The sequence below is a fragment of the Miniopterus schreibersii genome (genome assembly GCF_964146895.1).
Source record: "Miniopterus schreibersii genome assembly, chromosome: 7".
Classification (NCBI taxonomy): Eukaryota; Metazoa; Chordata; class Mammalia; order Chiroptera; family Miniopteridae; genus Miniopterus; species Miniopterus schreibersii.
The window spans coordinates 58,746,933-58,768,429 of NC_138108.1; the positions used below are offsets into that span (position 1 = coordinate 58,746,933).

At 39.5% G+C, this 21,497-nt stretch overlaps 1 protein-coding gene across 8 annotated transcripts in view; it reads right to left on the bottom strand.

The window, feature by feature from the left end:
- Nucleotides 1-2,913: 2,913 nt before the first annotated feature.
- The window catches only part of MBD5 (methyl-CpG binding domain protein 5), a 322,424-nt gene continuing 303,840 nt past the window's right edge, over nucleotides 2,914-21,497 (bottom strand). For all 8 annotated transcript variants that reach the window (XM_081142057.1, XM_081142058.1, XM_081142055.1 and 5 more), the window contains 3 exons: nucleotides 13,604-13,677; nucleotides 6,383-6,458; nucleotides 2,914-3,512 (listed from right to left, as the gene is read on the bottom strand). In XM_081142057.1, coding sequence (XP_080998183.1) covers nucleotides 3,441-3,512; nucleotides 6,383-6,458; nucleotides 13,604-13,677 — 222 coding nt within the window. In that variant the 3' untranslated portion in view covers nucleotides 2,914-3,440. The remainder of the gene's footprint in view (nucleotides 3,513-6,382; nucleotides 6,459-13,603; nucleotides 13,678-21,497) is intronic.

Genomic DNA, 21,497 nt, shown 5'->3' on the forward strand with positions numbered 1-21,497 from the left:
GAAAAGTAAACAAGACATCAGCTTTTTGGTAAGATCTAGAATCCTTGGCTTTCTTTTCAGAAAGAGCGATGTCACCAGCATCTTACGCATCTTAGATGTTAAAGTCTCAATGCAGAACTGCCTATGACTTATAGGGGAACATTTCAGACTGCAAGGAAGATTACCAAAGCTAGCTGCAAAGTGTCATCATGGTCTGCAATGAAACAGGAGTCGCCTCATGGGATAAGTCAGTTGAGAATCTTCATAAAACGTACAGAAAGCAAAATAACTGCCCTCCTCCCACAATTCTGCTGCATGTTCAAAAAAGAGGGTAGAGTTTACTTACAAAACAGACACAGCAAATAATTCAAAGTCAGGGTCTAAATAAAAGACTAAAAGTGGCCCATGATGTCACCAGGGATGAGTATTCTCCTTAAAGCATTTATATTCACAGTGGAACTGAAAAGCATACACCAAGAATGTTCCTTCAAATAAATAAAAACCCTGATTGCTTTTAATGCCACAAACAAGACTAATCAAACAAGAGCTGCTCTGCTAATTTTCACTCATTTGAAAGAATCTTTGAAAACTATTTAAAGGTGTAGTTTACTCTCCTTGTGCTTCCTAAGACTGTTAGGGGAACAGAATAAAATTAGATTTCCTTTTTCAAGGGGGGCTATTATGTCCTTTAAAGGAGCAAAAAATTTTCATTTTGTTTCCATGCTCAGTTATGTTAGGGAAAAAGTTTATTTTAGGGAATAAAAAAATGTACTATTGTAGAAGGGCTAGCCTTCCTTTTAAAAAAATGAATTGGCTTTAATACAAAGAGAAAGAAATGGCTCTATGGGCAAAATTCAAGTATGGTGACCAATTTTTTAATTGTAAAGTAGGTGCAACATTTAAAAAAAATGTTATAGCACTGCATGACCTGTGTGCCAACAATATTTACATTAACTGCTTACAGGAAACCACAGAACTATAAGAGAGAGAGGGAAAAAAAAAAAAACCCTGTGGACTGAGACAATGACACCTAGTACCCACATCAGAGCTGTGAGCAGCCAGCGGAATCATGGGTGCGAACATACTTTACATGGTCTACTGATGTAAAGCATACACGGGTGGGGCAAGCATAAGCCCGATTACTTTAAAATATCAAAAAGAAGGCTTGGTTGACACAAACTCAGCCTGAAGGCAAAAAGCAAAGGCTAAAAAAACTTCTATGTAACACGCACACACAGACACACACCCAACACACAGACAGACATGTGCACCTATCTGTGAATAAAAACAACTGTGTAAACAAAACAGTAGAAAAGCAGGTTGGTGCAGAAAAAACGAACATTAATGATTGAAACATACCAAACACATCAACTTATAACAAAAATGTGCCAACTAAACTACACAGTAAAAGGTTACTTCGGGAGCCTCCATGAAGGACTGGGGGAAAGACAAAATGAACCTACCCCCAGAAGGAAGGGTCCCTGCCTCCAGGCTGCAAAGCCCAGTGTGGCCAGTTGCATTCCATCAGGCTTGGGGGTCGGGGCGAGGGTGGGAGTGGGAAGGACACAGAGACACAGGAGACCTGGGAGAAGAATTAAGAGCTGCTGATATTAAACGTGAGCCCAGGTGGAGTGCTCTGTGCTGTGGCCTCAAGAAACCAATTGGAGGAATGACCTTGGTCTCCTTTTTCCTGAGTTACTGGAACTCTGCTACATCATGGGACTGAAGAGTTTGGGGAGTGGATGAGAGAGGAGTAGTAAGGGAGGTGGTGGGCATTTGGGGGTTAGAGTCAGCTACTGGAGGGCCTCCCAGCAGCCTGATCGTTAAGCTATTGAGTGAGCCCCAGAGTAGGGGGACAAGGCAGCGCTCCCTCGGGGTGTGAGGATTAGGGGCGGGGGCTGGTAGTAATAAGAATAAAGGGATGATGGACCTCTTTCGATAATCCATCAACAGAAGTCAGGCTGGAGGCCTGAACATTTGCTCAATTAATTGCCTGGGAGATAGGGTTATACCACCACCACAAAAACTGTGAAAAAAAGACGGAAAATTATGTTGTGCTACATTTCTTGTTAATAACCTTGTACTTTACAATGGCTCACAGTTTTAGGTTTGTATACTTGTAATGTATTTTCTTTCTACATTTGTTTCAAATTTGTTTCTTACTTAATATAATATAAATAATTTGGTTAATAGATTTAACCTGCACATTTCAGCCACATTAATATATATATATATATAAGAATCTGTTAATGGTATAAATAATTCTTTAAATAAAATAAATCTGATATGTTACATAATACTGATAAAAAATTACCATTGCTAATAATTTTGTAAGCCACCTTAGCTTCTGGTTTAAGTAATACTGATGAATGGATATATGAAACTTGCTTTGATGATTCATACTTCCTTTTGCCACCAAAGAAAAACTGAATTACAATCAACCTTCCCTTTTATAATGATTTCAAAGTGGGGCGTTAGCCTCCATGTATGGGAACAGAAGAAAGTTTTATCTTATCAGGTATCGTTTGCAAAAAAACTTAACTCTGAGCCTCAACAGTGGTGCAGCATAAGCTATCTAGTTCAATAGGTGGCTATCAAACGTTACCTACAGAAATGACTGAGTAAAATATTCCATCTAAGATTTTTTTTTTTATAAAACCTATTCTACTTTAAAACTTAGGTAACAAAAATATGCAACAAATGGTTGCAGTTTCTGAATTCTTAATTTAGACCTGTGAGCCCCCATCCCTTTAGAAATCTGCAAGGTTTCAATTTCCTAGACATCCGAGGTCAAGTCCAGTGCTTGCAGGCCAGGTACATTCCAAACAGACAATATAAATGGACACTCGGTGGTGTGCAGTGTATGTCATAATTCAGGTAATACATCATCATGCCTTTTCTCTGCTGTTAAGTACAAAAACAGCATCTTTTACATTATAATAGAAAAGCATTTAGGTTGTATTTTTATTTATCACTTTACACTGGTAGTCTCTGGTAGGTGTACTCCATAGAAACCAAAGAATTTTGTACACTATTTCTTTGTACAATAAAAGATAAAGTGTGCATTAGGTACGCTTGTACATGACAATATTGTACAATATTTACATTTCTGATATCACCATGAAATTCTGTATTTTCTATATACAACATTGAAAATTCTTCAGAAACATTTGGACTATTTCTTATAATCACAATTTTAGTATTATAGAAAAAAGAGTTTCTCAGTCATCTCTTGACCATTTATCACGCTCATCATTCGGGGATTTTGATTGGTTTTTCCAGCATTCATTATCCTTCCTGATCAAAAAAATATTGTATCACTGTTTCTTTTAGCACCCTGTGGTGGTAGCTCTCTGCCGTGGTATAAATATTGATATAACAGTGGCTATATCAATACCTATATACAGATGTATCTGTGCACGTTCCTTTAATAAACACTGCGCATGGTAGAGTAGTCCCTGTTATCTGGAGATCTTCCTCCTCTTGGGTTTGGGGGGTCTCATTTGTCTGTCTCCCTGTGGGATTTGGTGAACCTGGAAATAAAGAGGTGGGAAAACAACAACAGAGGTTGAAATCATAAATACCATCTGATTTCTGACAAAGAAAGAGTAGGGGACAGACTTAGGCTTTCATTTTTAATCATTGCTATGGTGGGGCATTTAAAATTCTACTAAGACTTCAGATTGCAGTGTGCCCACAGTCGTTACAGAATATGAGGAATCCTGAAACTTACAAGCAGAGCAACACTCTGTGGATCCCCAAAGCAGTGGAACATAAAGGAAGAACTGGAAAAAACTCAAGCATGGGAAATGCGATGCATAGTTGCTCCTGCTGCAGTATATTTTAAGATGAAAATAAGGCCTTTCCCATTAGAGAGCCCTAGATCACCAATGTCACTAGGATCTGGAAAGTGGATGAATACAGAACAATCATTTATTCTTCTTCACTCCATCACCCTACTTATTTTACAACTACTAAGAAGGGTCAATGATTTTAAGAACCTTGGCCCAAGGAAGTTTATTTATGAGAAGAGCCAGGATGGAAAATGGAACACCACTACCATCTGTTGGCAGATCTAAGCTTGTGTAGTTTGGGAAGAGCAATTAATACAACTGATCTTTATAAACTAATGCAGAAACTAGCAGAATTCAGGACTGCGTATCAGATTGAGCAGGGGTGAAGCATTTGTAGAGCATGAATGTCAGGTATCAGAAAGCAGATAGTATGGTTTTGAGGGTCAGGGGGCAGGTTCTTAGAGGGGTGATCAGGTGCCTCATGCTGTATGCAGCTACTGATGAGAGAGGGCAAGGTCAAGATGCAGGAAAGGCAGGATGGACCCAAGGCAGTGGTATACCAAATGATTAACAACTAGCTAGCTCCCTGTGGAGGGACACAAGCAAATTGTAGTGCATGCCAATTTCTGTGGTGTAAATACTTCCACCATGGTCAATTTCAAGCTAGCAATGTGATATCACAGAACTCAGAGTTAGGAAGAGATGTATACAATCAGCTCTTGAGATCCACTACAAGTTGGCTCTATTATATGTTTTAAAAATAACATTTAGATAACAGCAAAGTTCAGTGCTATTCAAGGTCAAATACAGAAAAGTTTTTCAAAAATAATATTTAAAATTTAAAAATAACTTTGATGCATTTTTCAAATTTCCTCTTCCTCCTAACCCCTTCATATACATTTAAAAAAATCACTAGTCTCTGATAAGGAACTATAACTGAAATCTTTTGAATATCAAGGAAAGAAGCCTTTATTCAAGAATGTAAACTAGTAACCTGTGGAACAAGTGTGGTCTGAAATGTATTTTGTTCAGGCATACGATGTTTTAATAGTTTAAAAATAGTTGCCAACTAAAAAAAAAGGAGAAATTTTACTTCTAGACATCTAGAAAATAAGATCTTGTAACACTGGCACAATTTCCCATATGGTTCAGATCTGCTGGAGCAGGAAGAAAGGAGCTCCTCCTGGAGGGAGCACATGCTCTGGGTTGCCACAGTCCCCTTTACCCCCAATTGCCTGCTGGACACAAAGGCCAATGTCCTGATGCGGACACTAGCAAGATGCTCGATATGCTCCTGAGCAGAAAACAGTGTATAATGCATTTCCTAGTCCACTTGAGTTAAGGAGGCCATATGACTGGATCAGGCCAGGGAAGTCAGCAGAAGTGATGAACTTCCAGGCCTGGCCCATGAAACCTATCCTGGTCGTCTGTGAACACTCTCTTCTCTCGGCTGCTGGACTGGATGCAAGATAAAATGGAACAGCCTGAGGCCCTAAGGAATGGTGGACACTAGATATAGGAAGAACCTGAGCCCCTGAACAACTCTGTAGAGCAAGGCCTTCCCCAACCAGAACCAGACCGGAGTGAGCTTTTACTGTGTTGAGCCTCTAAGACTGACAGCTGGTAGGCAGCCTACCCTGACCAGTGCATCTTGGTTGGCATTTCTCAATCTACTCAAATTGCTGTTTGTCTCATACCTGACCCATTTAACTTATGGATATTATTTGCCTGGTCCTAGAAGGCATTTGAGTATATAATCCCTGTTCCACACTTTTCTGTCATCCTATCAGGAAATTTAACATTTCAGGGCCTAAGTTCCCCCATCTGCGAAACGATGGGTTGGATTACAGAATCTCTACAGCCTACACCAACCCCAACATTCTGTGCATCTATAACGTACGCCTGTCACGAAGCAGTCACTGGATGGGTTTCAGACAACCTTGTTAACACAATGTGTCAAGTAAAAGTGAAAGAAATCACCTTTCATAGCTGAATAACTTTAGATAATTCATATTTTTAAAGAAATTACCAAAATTATACTTTGAGTGTTTACATCAGTGAATTAGAGGATAAAGATTAAGTTGTTCACATTCAACACTATTATATGCGACGTTCAATAAAGTAACAAAAAAGTAGACACCCCTTCTCTAGAACCAGAGGTTATAGTGTTAATTTAACAACAGAATTTTGTGCCAAGTATTTTATTTTTTGATCTTGACCCTGTTGTTCAATTTCACTGTTCTGTTCTAAGGACAGAGTGAAATCTGCATGACTGAATATTTAGGCAACACTAATGGCCACAGCTTTTCAGAGTCCAATGCAGAAAGTTGTGATTTTAATTCAATATTTTGCTGCTCACATTTTAAAAGAATGTTATGTGGGGGGAAAAGACACAAAAATTACTTATCTCAGAAAAAGACGTAGTTAATACTGCTAGGTTATTTTTTCTTAAATTACTTTGAATCGTTTCTGATACCTGCTTTTTTTAGCATAGTAATTTAGTATTGCTACGTGAGTTGCCTGATAATATTTTAGAGACGTTAGCAAAAAAGTGTAATACAATTTATTTTCAAAGAAACACAGTATAATGGAAAAATAAATTAACTTACAGTCCCAGACATTTTGTCCAGTTCACTCATGGCCTCATGAATAGCAGCTTCTAAATGGTTATTTAGCTTTCCACTTCTAGAATTAATGAAAACAACACATCAGATTAATAAATTAAAGAAACAAAATGCAATTTAATGACTTAATCAGAAAACAGAAGTACCAATTCCACCAGAGAAAAATCAACGTATATTCACATTTGGAAAATTCAGATAACAAAACACTGGATTTCTCACCACTGAATACTGACAATAAAATAGCAGAACTATGAAAAAAAAAAATTGAACGCATGATTGGGGAAAAGGAATTCTTTCCCCTTCCACGTGCTTCTTCCACAGTCTGATAATTTTGCAAGAAATCTGGGCCACGGCTGTCTTTTCCCACAGAAGCAGCTCGTCCTCCGGATTCCCGCCTGCCCTGCGCTGCTTCTCGGCCTGGTTTGCTTCTTCGCAGGCAGCCAGGCTGTGCGGCGAGGGGAAGGGCGGAGGGGCTGAATTGCAGGCTCTGGCCACTAGGGAGCTCCCTCTGCCCTCTCTGGAGCTCCTGGCTTCGGCAGTCGAGCGAATGAAGGCTGAGATCCAGATGGGAAGCGGCTGAACTCGCCACGCCCGAGTCCTTCCACGCCTGGGCCCACCCCATTTCCCCCCAAACCAAGATGGCATAACTGTCTGAACCGTCTCAGAGTGTCTATCGCTTGCCTGGCCTTCCCTCCCCACTCAGCATTCCGTTACACGCGTTTGGCCCGAATAACACACATGGTACATCCGTCCTTATTGAAACTTCCATCTAGGAAGCTGTTGAACTAATTACTAAAACCGGGCAAATCCATACTACCCACCTCTGCAGCTGTGTACCCTTTGTCCATTCTGTTGGCCTATTTTCCCCTCTTTATGCATATAGATAATTACCCAGTTATTCTGAGTAAGGTGATTCATTTCATTTATCTTGTCAGGACAACCACTAGAAAAGATGCAGAGGTAAAACTTTTCCTAACAGGCTATTAGCAGGGCTTTCCAAGAGTTAAACTGTCTCAGCATCTACACTACAGGGAGATGGGAAATTTACAATTGCGGAAGAATTTGGTTCACAGTCCCATTTAATTTGGCTCACACATGTTTAAAAATGTATTTGAACTCAGAGGAATGCCTTTAGATGAGGCCTTTTGGTTTACCACAGTCCTCGCCGGGTTTTATCCTCATGTACCAGGACGGGGCCATTCATACATCTAGGGTCCGTGTATACCTTGGAGAACTCTGCGATTCCCTCCCTGAGTAGTATACGGCCAGGCACATCACGGATGCCTATATTTACTAAATAAAAATACGTGTCCATGGTAGCGTGATACCAAGCCTGTATTTTGAAAAACATATAGTATGCACTTAAGTCATTTAAACTGAAAGGAAAAAAATAATGTATTGATTTTAACCACATTATAAGAGTAATGTAGCACCAAACCCTTTCCACCCACCTTTTGCTGACCTGTAAACTAGCCTCTAGCTTTTACATTTTTCCATTTATTTTTAGAAATGTGAACAGTGCAGAAAAGTGCATAAAACAAATGAACAACTCCTAACAAACCCATTTCCAAGAATATACTGTTAATATATTTAAGCCTTTTTTATTTAAAAAATTAAAGCTGAAGTTCCCATTTGTCATCAATTCCCAGTCCCATTCTCTCCCGCCCTCCTCTCCAAGGGCAGCTGTGTTGTATATCCTTCGGGAATGTTTTCATATTTCATATGATATTTCCAAGAACAGTACCTCGTATTGTTTTATTGGTTTTAAAAAAATATATACACACCAAAGGTGTCCTGATATACACACCATTCTGCAACTTATCTTTTTCCCCCTTATTACTGTTTCTGAGTACTGTCCAAACTGATATAATCTATTTATTACTGTCTTTTATTTACCTACACATTCTGGGTTTAAGAAGCCTTGGTATGTTGGGGATTCAGTCTGTCCTGTTTTCCCAGTGAGGAGTTTGCTGAGTAAATTCAGTCCCGGACTCTACAAGGCCATCTAAGCTTGGCTGAGGCTTTTGTGGGCTGTTTGGAGGAGGTCCTGACAAGCATCACACATTGCCTACTTGCCCAACAGTATTACACCTTGTGTCATGTGTTAAACACATTTATCCTTACTATTTTTTTCTGTATTGAAACGTATGAACGTAAGTTTTAAAATACATTTATTTGTTATGCAGTTTGATGATAAGATCTTATGGGTTTAAAATGGACTACATAAAGTTCTAAATGTCTAAAAAGAAGGTAAAACGTTTCCATGAAAAACCATCAGGGAATCTTGTTTTTCTCACCTTTACCTTCATAACAAAAATAGCTCCTATTTATTGAAAATTGTCTATGTGCCAAGAATTGTGGTAAGTCTTTATATACATTACCTTATTTAATCCATACAATAATCCTAAAAAGTAGGTATTATGACAACTGTTTGCATGCAATACCTCATGACGTTTTAGGGAGAACTGGTGAAATAAATTTTAATTTTGTGATGAGGAAGATGGATGTTTAAATACAAATAATTTTCAAAGGCAATAAACAAAGAGTCATAAAAAATTTTACCTAACTATTAAAAATTACAATAACATTACCATTAAAGTAGATACATAATTCAACATTACCTGTTAAATAAAAAGATAGAATTTTAGAAGTCTGTCATCTCATACTTCAACAAGACACTTAAAATGTTTATAAATGCCTTATATTAAATTAAGCAAAATTAGTATGTTATTTTTCTTTAACAAACTTAAGTAGTTAATAGAGGAATAAATGACTACTTTTGGAAGAGAGAACAGATACAGAGATGTGGGGCATGAAATTACTTGACTACATCGTGAGAATCAAGAGGTAGAGAGTGACTCTCCCAAATGTCGAATCTGCAGTTTTTACACTCACTTGTCAGGTCAGAGGAAAACGAGCTTAAAAGAGGAAGAAAAACCTCCATGAATTCCTGAAATGAACAATTAGTCAAAATGCAGTCCTCCAGTCCAGAGGGCCTCCCTGTGGTGTCCCTTCTACTATTTTCCATACCCTGCTGACATTTAATAATAAACATTTTTGCTAATGGACACTCTAAAATCTACTTGATTAAGCGATAGATGTTCATATAATCACACTTCTAGTTATTAATGGAGATAATTGCGACTTCCCATCTTCATTGCCTATATTGTCACACATTATCCTTATTTTCACTAATTAAAAAAAAAAGAGCCAGGTACACATCTCTGAATGGTACTAGAAATAAGGGGGAAATGAAAGGGCATGTTGCTCTACGCTGTCAGTTTAAATCTGGGCAACTTCATGTAGGACAGAAGAAATCTGGGTAAGACTTAAACGTTCAGGAACCTTAGACTCTGAAACCTAATCCATAGAGAAAGTGTGCAGATTTAGGAAAATTTTACACACTAAGTATCATTTCTTGGTTTTTAAGTAAAAGTGTTTTATTACTTTATCATTTTCCAGCTTCATAAAAATCAGGTTACCAAATAATTTATATGTACAATAAGAGAGAGAATTTAATCCTCACATAAATGAAAATCATAACGTTCTAAAAGCTATGGAATTTTTCTTGAACAAAGCTGTTTCCTCTTTTAAGTACAAAATGACCTTAGTAGTGTCGTCAATAAATATGTTAATATTTCTTTTGTGATTAGGCTGTAATAAGCATATAAGTTTAAAGATATTTTTATTGTACAATTTGTAGGGTATTGAGGATTAAAATGGCTACATAAAGTTTTAGACATTTAATATGGTGGTAGAATGTTTCAACTGGCAAAAAATATCAGGTAAGTTTGTTTCTTTCACCTGTATCTTTATAATAAAAATAACTATTTACTAAATATTTACCATGTGCCAAGTACTGTGTTAAGGCTCTCATTATGTTATCTATGTTACAAAAATCCTAAAAGGAAGGTATTAAAATGCTCACTTCAGAAATGAAGAATTTAGGCTCGGAGAGGTTAAACAATATACCCAAGGGCACAGAAGAATGAAGTGAAAGAAACAGGATTTCAACTCCGGTCAAAAAACAACCTCTTAACAATCTTGTTCCAAATACCATCCTCCCCCTTTTAGTCTCCTCCTCTGTTCTTTTCCCTTCAGTCTACAAAATCTTTGTAACCTTAAAAACTCGCCCACTGCTATATTTCAGGAGCTTCTCACCTTAATGGTGGAAACCTTTGGCCACTGTGTTTCTATACCCACGACTCCAGGGGAAACCGGTTTCACTAAGGTGACCACTGGCCTCCAAAGCGCTCAGTCGACGGGGACTTCTTAGCTCTTGTCTTCGGGGACCTCTGACGAGCATCGCACCACCCTGCAATGTGCGGTCTTTGGCTTCTAACGCCCCACTCCCCTGCCACGGCTGTCCCCTCCTTTCTCACCGGTGACCCTGCCCACCTTCATCGCCTGCGGTAGGTGCTCAAGTGCCCGAGCGTGCAGCCCTGGGCCCGCCGTGCAAGCCGGCAGGAGCCTCTCTGTGCGCCTGCAGCCACTTCGACAACGTCAAACCCTTCTTCCCAGCTTCAGGCCCCGCGCCCCACCGCCCCAGGGCGCCCAGCAGTTCTCCCTGCGCTCTCCATTCCGCCGACGACCCCGGTGGCCTTCCCTGAGGGCCACCCTCCCTCACGCGCCAGCCAGTCGCCCTCCTGCCGTCAGTTCCACCTCCCGACTGTTTCTGCGCCACCCTCACGGCTCTCCTCCGGGGCCGAGTCCTCACTCCCTTGCCTTCTACCGGGGCCTCCTCAATCTCCCTGCCTCCAAAATTGTTCCCCTAAAATCTCTCCACACAGCCACATCTAAAGTGAAAGCCCACCCACCTGTCCCCTTCAGGCCCTCCCATAGGATAGAGGGTCCCGCTGGCCCTCAGGGGGCCCTCGCGGCCTGGTCCTGCTTCCCCTGTGCTTGTGTCTCTCAGGGTTTCCTGTTCGACACCTTACAGCCCCCAGTTCCAGCCGCTGACCTCACCTGAGCACTATCCAGCCGCCCCATTTCCGTCCTTGTTTCTTCTGTCTGGCTAATAACCCAGAGAGTGTGTAAGGCTTGGCTCGGGTATCATCTCCTCTGGGGAGTCTTCCTTTACCTGAATTTAATGCCATTCTTTACAATCCCCAAATAGACTGTACACATTGCTGCCACCGCAATTTTAGCATTTTAATTATTTGTTTCTGCAACTGTCTTCTTCACCAGCGAGCTCCAGGTCCTACAGCACTGTTCCTGGCACAGATTTTTTTTTTGTAAATTAGTCTCCTTAAATTGGGGAATAAATAACTGATTGGGTTCAACACATCATTTATCACTTATGTGACCTTCCACTAATTATTTGAGCAATTTGGGTCAGAGTGTCCTCATCTATAAATGGGGTTGGTAATTCTATTGCACAAACCACACGTGCAAAGCATCAGCTATTCTTCTGGGCATTCACAAGGCAATTAGTTCACTTAGACAATGGTCTAAATGAAGCTGTTTTTACTAACGTGTGCTCCATAATTTCTTGTTTTAAAAAAATATATTTTTATTGATTTCAGAGAGAGGAAGGGAGAGGGAGATAGAAACATCAATGATGAGAGAGTCATTGATCAGCTGCCTTCTGTATGCCCCCTGCTGGGGATCAAGTCCCGGCATGTGCCCCGACTGGGAATAGAACCCCATCTCCTGGATCCTACATAGGTGGATGCTCAACCGCTGAGCAATGCTGGCTGGGCCATAATTTCTTCTTTACCTCTCCAGTCTGCACTCTAAGTTAATGGTTTCATCAGAGTTCCTTTACATAATGCCACTTAAGACCCATATAAATCACTACACAGTGTAAACTAGGTTGGAAGAAAAAGTTTTTAAATCACTGTGTGTTACTCAATACCTTTCAGAAACTGCTTAATAGCAAGTTTGTGGGGGAAAATACAGCTTATTGCAAGGCAGTATATCTAAATATTTGGAGGAGCTAATCATTTCTGTGTTGTCAACTCTGTTTCGGGTATTTTACACATTACCCAGCTAACCGGCATGTCTCACTGGAGGGAAGATATCAGGGAATTTTTTTTCATCAGACAAACAAGTGCTGTTGGTGTTCTATAGCAAATGGCCCATCACAAATTTGTGAGGCAGGTAACTTGCAACTTGCCCCTTTCATCCAGACCTTATGTTAATTTCATGAGCCCCCTACTCCTGAGCCACCACAGGAAGTGCCACTTCCGAGCAGAGGGCACTGCCTCGCTGTGTTTGCCGCTCATCAGCTTTGCAGTGGATCTGCCAGTTCACTGGGCCTCGTCCGGCCAAGGCCAACTGGCTGCCTCCCAAAGGGGCCCAAACAGGAGTCGGCCCTTGCAATGGACATCGTCTTGTGAGACATTCCGGTGAGATGGAGAGAGTCTTCCCAAGATTGGTTGAGTTCTAAAATTTTATCTCTGGCAAGAACTATTGAAGACACCACTAAGAGAACGAGGGGGCCCCTTAATAGACATCGGTATCATTATATAAACCTTTTACGAGGCACACTCCTAATGGTTCTGATTTCACAATTCTTGGATGTCTGATAATATGAAAACCATAGTATCAGGTCTGTCAATTATATGTATTTTACAACAATTTTTCCATGTACAGATACAGAAGCAACATTTGAAGTTCTTTACCTCCTCAAAATAAAATAATAGTTATGATATATAAAACTACATTACAACTACAGTGGAAACTGTGTTTCAAACATTATTTACTTGTCCATTTTACATTTACTCAGAATATAAAGATCTGGAAAAACTTGAATAATAATGTCCCAAAGTTCAACTTCTTGTTATAATTCCAAAGAGAACTTACTGCACCTGTCCTGAGAATAAATAATTATTTACCATCACTTTGACTAATAACAGTTAATTTGCCAAATTGTAAATGGCAGACTTTTGCTATACTCTCAGAGACAATTTAATTGCTACATGTTGAGAATATTAATCATATTTTGTTGCACACCGAATCAGAGAGATGGAGATGAAGAGAGATGCAGATGGAAACCCCACACAGTATAAATTAAGAAAATATTTTCTCTAACAGCTAATTTCGCTTGTCTACAATGGTCCTCATTGGCAGTAACTATTAAACTGCTCTTAGCCAGACTATGAGATGGACAAAAATCAGTGAGATTTCATTGTCCCTTTGAAGGAAAACCAGTCAATTATATCCTTAAAAAACATAATGGGAAGGAAAAAAAATAGTGCTTACTTTCTGTTTCTTTTCCGGGCTCGGCTGTAGGCTTCTAAACCTTCTGTTAGTGTCCTCAACTTCTCGGGCTCCACCTGAGTGAAGGTAAGAAGACCAGACCACGTTACCCGGGCCGCACGGTTAACAGCCCCTCTCCTGCGGGAGCAGGCTCTGCGCCGGGAGGCTTGGCATTCGCACCGCCCCGTCCTGTGCCCTCGACTGAGGCCCACTCCGCAGCTCCGGCTGCAAACAGCGACGGAAACGAGAGACTGCTTGCCTTGTAAATTGTCAACATTTTGAAAATTGTGTTTTAAGATCAAAACTTGGAATTTAAATAACCTTCGATTGGCAAAATCATGGAACTCAGATATCCTGGGCTGCTTTCTTCGCTGCCTGCTGTGCAGAAACCACAAATCTGTATTCCCTCGGGAGGGCAAGAGCAGGGCTTAGGGAAGGGGGATGGGCTGTGGATTCCAGAGCGAAGTTCGAATCCTACCTCCTAGCATGAGGAAAACACTGAAATTTTCTGAGCCTCAGTCCTTCCCCCCTCCCCCCCAGTTTAAAATAAAGACACTAATACCTACCTTCCTGCTAGGATTGCTGTGAGAATTCAAATGCCACAAGTCACGTTGAACATTTAGGCCAGCAGAGCAGGCGTTAGTACCTAAAATGTTAGGGCGGCCACCCACAGTCCTTACTGATGTGGGAAGGGGGCGTTGCTACACCTTATGGGAAGGTCCTCTTCCCTGTCCTACTTTACCTCCACCAGCCTGTGTGAAGCCTGCCAGTCATCACAGTGTGGCCACCAAAGGGTAGCTGGGGATCCGTGAGGGCCGGGAGGTGCCACTCACCCCCAATGATCTCCAACCCCCCCTAAGAAAAACAATTAATAAATAGGAAAACTTGTATGTAATCTGTGAATAAAAACACTTTTAGAAAAACATTGCTATTTTTATTGATCTTTTTAAAAAAAAGAAAATCTAAGTAAAAACAGTGTTACTTGTATAAACAAAACTTCAAGGCAAATCCCTGGGGCCATCCCTTAGTCCAGCGTTTTCCCCACCCCATGCTACTTTCATATAAAAACTCAGGTTGACAAAAATGCCTCATGGGTAATAAACACTAATAAGCAAGGATATCATTATTAACTCTTGTCTTTAAATCCTCCTGACTCATGAATATTATTTATAAATGATTTTTCCCTTGACCCCTTCAAATTTAGTACACAGTAATGATTAACGTGTTTCCACTGTCAAGTCTGAAAACAAACCTTTCTAGTATTCAATGAAAAAAACAGCCAAATATTGGAAACATTTTCCTTTTAGTGATTTCTGAATTTTGTCCTAAAGGATCCAAATATCTTACACACACAAGCTCATTGGGGATAACCACTCTATCGTGAGTCAGAACAGGAGACTACTTTGTTCCAATAACACTTCACAGAAGCCATGAAGAAAATGTCTTATTGGGATGATTGGAAAAGCTTAAGTTAGATGAATACATCCATGTGTTGTTTAAAAAAAAAAAGGGTCTGGATACATTTTCACATTTTATGTTAGACATGAGGTTCCCTCTTGTATTCACTCACACAAAGAGAATATGAAAGCTATGCCACACATTACACTTCTGTAATTTATAGCTAATTCCACTTATATTTAAATGGCCTTCTTGAGAGCAGGAAGGACACTCTCCTGTAACAGAAACTTCTATTAGACACAAACGTGTGCCGAGGGATCTCAGAAGGAATGGATGGATGCAGGCAACAGAGAGCAGAGTCACAGTGAAACAAAGCAGGACACCACACTGAAAACTTTCCCTATTCATCTTAATTAGAAAAACAAAACACTAAGTTAGATCAAACTTTTTTTTTAAATCTTCAATTTCTAATTTTAATTAAATAAGGAATGAAGTGCAGTAAAAACATTTCTTGTGCATTTTTATGTAAAAGGCATTGTTTTATTATTTAATATGGTAATACTGAAGACCAGTATTACTTTTGTTATTTTACAGGTGGGACTCAGGAGTTTAAGTAACAAGGCCAGCATTGAAACTCATGTCTGACTCTAAAGCACTCAACCTCCTGTACTATACCAACTCCAATAGACACTGAAATATTCAATCACTTTATACAAAATACACATACCCCAAATGGTATCAGAGAACAAAATTAATTCAATTTGTAGTCAAACAGAAAGCATATTTAATGATTAATAAACACTCCTTCATAAATTACTTGGCTAACTTGTAAATGAAGAAAATAGTGGGGAATTAAATATATGTGTGTGTGTATATACATATATATGATATTAAAAAGGTTGAACACACACTTTTTTTTTTTTTTTTTAATGAAACTTACACTGGAACAGGAAACTTAAGACCCAATACTTTAATCTGTAATTACAATCTTATATTCCTATACATTCACAAGCCAGGAATTCCAGAAATGATTTAATTCCTATCTTGGTGAGAAACTGGGGGAGGGCTTTACATGCATCATTACTCATAATCTGCCCACAGAGTCTCATCCTAGTAACGATGATGCTATGGTAAAGGCCACCGTGACATTTGTACATATTTAAGAACTAGAAAAAGATACCCAGAATTAATATTACCTAGTGTATAAATACACACATATGTTGAATATCTTTTTTGACTCCTAAATCCCTTCTTTCACTTATTCACATTCTTTAGATATAACGATTCTTTGACACGTCCTCTAGCCTGTTCAGTCAGGTCAGAAATATGTCAATAAAGCCAGATGTTATTATACAGTGGAGGTTTAAGAGTTTTCTGAACAGTCTAAATCTCTGGTTGCTTCTTTCATTCACAAGGCACATATTAAACATTTGGTAATTTATTAAGTTTGATTTGGGGTCAGACCGGTAGCAGGTAGTCTCAGGAGTAACTTAACGTCTGTGACAAGAGGAGATGCAAACCTTCTAGATAGCAAACTGCCCTCTGAAAGTGAGTTTAGTAGGAACAGAGGGAAGACCATGTAAGACAGAGAGAAGACTGCCGTCCGAGAGCCAAGCTGGGGCGAGGCCTCAGAAAGAACCGACGCTGCTGACATCTTGATGTAAAGTATATATGAGAAGAACCTGGGTCAAAGGTCCCCAATCACTTTTGGACAGAGCCAGTTAACTAGGGAAGGTGTTAAAATTCCCTGTAGGCTCTGATCCTGGAAACAGGATTAAACCTCCTGGTGACCACTGTGCAGCTACTTCGTGCTGAGATAAAGCTGTCACACAGAGGCCAAAGGATAGAGCACAAGCCTCACCACAGATTTCACAGGACAGACAGCTGATCTCAAGTTCCCCCTTCATTCTTCACTTCCCCATCCCACCTCTACAATGTCAGCGGCTACTGTTGGGGGGATGGCATCATGCCGGGTACCAAGCTTAGAGTCAGGAGCCCAGGGCTTTAGTGCCTACGATTTGCGTACGTCCCTAGGAATGTCGCTTCTCTGAGCTTCAGTTCTCTCATCTGTAAAATGGGGATAACTGCACATCTTTATGGGTCAACGAGAGAATCTAAAAAGACAGTGACCAGGAAGGTGCTTTGCAAACACCGAAGTGGTTTTCTGTGAAATTATTTTAGGTGGAACATGGACAGACCTTAAACATTTTTAATAGTTATGCACTCATATAAATTTATATTAGAAAAATACAAAAACCATTTTACCTATGATTTCACATACATTATAACTTAGAAGTGAAGATGCTATTTAAAAAGTGGCTTGAATAGTGCTTCTTTTCAAAAAATATTTGTTGAATGAATAAGTGGGTACATGAATTTAAAGGAAAATTTTAACTAAATAATAGTATAGGTAACATACCACATTAGCTGAAATCTGGGAAATACAGCTCTGAAGAATTATACAAATGTGAGGTAGTTCTTAGGTTCATTATCATCAAACATGTATTAAATAGTAAATATATTTTTTTAAATCTTCAAGCTGAAAAAGTCCTGAAATATGTCAATATTTTTGAAAAAATGAGAATGTGATAAATAAATAATTTGGTAAATAATGTGATAAATAACTCACATGTGACAGAAAGGATGAACCTATTTTTCCAACAATAGTGCAACAGTAGAACTCATGGAAATGTCACTGAAGTGCATCCCATTTTTTCCCAATGAACTAACCAAATCTACAGTATTGCTATTGTAGTCAGTGTCATTACCTGAGGGATTTTTTGGTGTGTGTGCTTCCTTTCCCCTTCACTTTGGATAGCAGTATCTTTGAGCACTAGAGAACTTTACTACAGGACTAGAGCAAATCTGTTCTAAACAAGTCAACAAATTTCAGTTCGATCCACAACCCATAAAGACGAAATGTCTTGGATAAACTCATACATCTAAAGAAACGCTATTTAAAAGCTCACATAACAGAAGCATACATTTGGCTCAGACCTGAGAATGCATTTGCTACCATCTATTGACAAGCTAAAATTCCATTGACAAGCTAAAGAATTTTGGGCTGAGTCTGTTTCCTGTGACTGGAGATAGGCTCCTACAATATTCTACAAGTCACTACAGTAAAGCTTACAGTCTTACCTAAGTTTTTGGCTCAGTTTAGTCTTTTTCCTAATATTCACATTTCTGGTCTTATCTAGTTCTTCATTTTTATTATCTGTCACATTTTGATCAGGCACTGACTTCCTTAGCCTGGATCTTATCTTACCACTTTTCAAAAACTATTTTCTTCAGTTTCAAAAAGATTCTGTTGCTACAGAGAATTATTTGGCCCTGCTGCCCCACCAGCCAAAATGTAGCCCCAATATTATGGACATGGATTCTGCACAGAGAAAAGGATTCATTTCCAACAGGTTAAGAAAATATATAAAGTAAAAGGAATACACAAAGGACAATTTCAACAGAGAATTATAGCACCAAGCGATATAAAACAGCTCACACTGATAATCAAGTACAGGAAGAATGTTCTTGAAAATAAAATGTTTAAACATCACAAGAGGGCAAACCTCTCAAATTCAGTCCCCAGGCTCAATTCCTTAACTCCTATGTAACGGCAGGCTGTCTCTGGTTTTGTTCCACACTGTCAAACGTGTGAGCATGTGATGCTGAACGCACACACAGAAAGTGTGCTGTCCCAGATGAATTTTGTTATGAGTTTTAATAATGATGTGTTTGTCTGTTTTGAATGACTATCTAGAGAACTCTTTTTATCTCTACCAGCCAAATATAGCTGTGTGGAGGTCAAAGTGTGAGTCTAGGGAAGGAGAATTCACCCACTGCTTTTAAAACCAATCTTCATTTACTCAGGTGGTGCTGCACCGAAATGTGGAACTGCCCTGGGTAATCAGAGGTCTCTACCTGCCAAACAACGACAAATGTTTCATTGGGAAGAAACATTTTGGTGCCAATCTAGAAATAAATCCTTTCCTAAATTAGGCTCCAGTCAGAACACATATCAAGGGTTAGAGCAGTGAAATGTGGAGACCAATGGGGCAGTGTTCAAAAAGAGTAAAAATGATCTACCAGAAAAAAAGGAAGAATTTTATTTTTTGATTATTAAAAAAGAAAAAAGAGAATCGTCCCTTTCAGGTTAACGTACGATCAGAGATGAGAATTACAAAATTTGTTTTCGAAAACAAGTGCATTTTCCCTAGGTTAAACTAATGATAGAAGTACATAAAGATAACCGTCTTCCCCTACAGTTGTATAGGCTTAAAATGTTTGCACAGTATAGCGTAGAGGTGTGGTGCCAGTGGGAGCCCGTTTTCTTTCCAAGAATTCTCTAATCCAGTGCCAAGACCTGGCAGCGCCTCTCTCCGGCCTTAACCAGGTACTTGAGCACTGCAGCGAGGTCTTACTCTTGGCCACTGAACCTCAAATTATAAAGGGTTCAGGGTTTGGAGAGAAACCTGCATTTATTTAGAAAAAGTATAAGTATCTTCCAGAACGTACTTCATTACAAACTGATAACCAAAGGAAAAAAATATTAGTAAGGCGATCTCACCTCCTGGCACACAGTATCTCCAGTGCTGTCCCATAGCTTCAATACCGGTACAGTATTATAGGAGCGATTCAGTCCAACTTTTCACAGGCTGTTAAAATCTCTACTAATTAATGTTGTTGATGGGGGGAGGGTATGAAGGAAGGTAGAGGAAGAAAGTCCGAGCTGATTTTTTTAGAAACTCTGAGGAGAAGGGGACTTTCAAGTTTACTAAACAAACTAAGAGCTTGAAACACTTCCAAGTCCAACTCCTGCTTGAAATGAACGGCTGATATTAATTTATAATCAGATATGCCCATACGTATGATGTGCTGAGGTTTATAAAAAGTCATAAACTATTTCATTCGTTAAATATATTCCTTATAATTTTTTTCCCTCAACCTGTATTCATGGATAGTAAACGCTGTATTCATGGGCAGTAAACCCTGAATTCATGGATAATGCATAGATGAATATTAACTAAGGTCCAATTACCACAATTCCACAGTGATGGAAGCCAAATTAATCAGGTTTTCTCACACAGAGAACACGTATGAGGAGGCTCATTTTTGCTGAGCCTCTCTTTTGTGCTGGAAAATCTATTTATGGTATCTTGTTTAATTCTTAAAATATCATTCTGAGTAGAAATTAATATTCCCATTTGGGAGGTTGGAAGACTGCAGCTCTGGGAGGTTAACATACTTACCCAGGACCGTTTCGGTCCCTGGCAGAGCTGGGATTAAGCTCACAGCAGAATGCCCAAAGCCCATGATTCTCCCTGCCACCCAGAGCTTTCTCTCCAGTTCTCTGTAGACTGTGTTCGGACAGTACTTGATGTTTAGAAATCAGACCTTTTAGGAAGTCATCTCAGAAACTGCAGAACATTTCTAATGGCTTATTCGTTAATTCTACTACATGTCATACCCCACCAAAGACTGAAAGTGCCTTTCTAAAATCATAAACTGAGCAAGTCATTTACTATCGTGACAAACAGGTGGTTAAAGCATCACCTTACGGACAGCATGGCGATGGGGAACTCAGCCCCTGGCAGGAATCAGGGCTCCAATCAGCCCAGCCTCTCCGTCCAGGGAACCAGCAAACCCGGGAGGTGCCTGGTTTGCTCTGAATTAGTAACCTGCAGTCCTGTCAATCAATTATTTATTGTTTCTACTCTGCCTGCTTCCAAAAGGCATTTGAAGTGGCCTACTGAGAACAAAGACTGTAACAGAAAATAAATGATAGGTTTGTGGGATGTGGGTGGTGGTGGGGAGATAAGATAATCAATCTATTCTAAAACTTGAGTTAACATAGATTTTATCTGCTGGGATCTGACAGGGTCTTGGATTAATTTACTTTGGTAGACACAGAAATAGTGTGAAAAACTGAGAGGCTAAGAAGGTTTAAAAGAATAATGTGTCAGAAAGTTGTCTGGCAAACCTTTCCTCTGAGATACTAGGGAGATAAACACTAGGGAAACAGTCCCTTCCATGTTAGTGAGGTGGAAGTAATAAGATCTTACTATATTAAACAAATTGTTTATGGAGTCAGCCTCTGTCTTTCTCTTTCGACTTTATTAAAATGTCAGGCATTGCCACAGTGTACAGAAGGAGCCCTAATTCACCACTTCCCTTTTTAAAAGCAGAAGTCTGGTTATTAATGTACAAGACTTTACCCACGTTGCTGAACACTAAGGGGCTCCATGTAAATAAGATTCACATCCTACTTTGTTCACTTGAGTTAGAGTACGAATTTAAAAAATGTTTTGCCGGCAATCTTTTCCAATAGATCAATGCTTTGTCTTACACGGATATTAAACACGGTTCAATCTTTCCTTGGTGAACCAGGATCACCAAGACAGCAGGCAAAGGCCATTAGGTTTGAAATTTTACCTTCTCTGGTGTTAGAAACTAGGAACACTGTTTGGCTAGTTGGACGTCATGCTTTGTTTTGTGAACTATA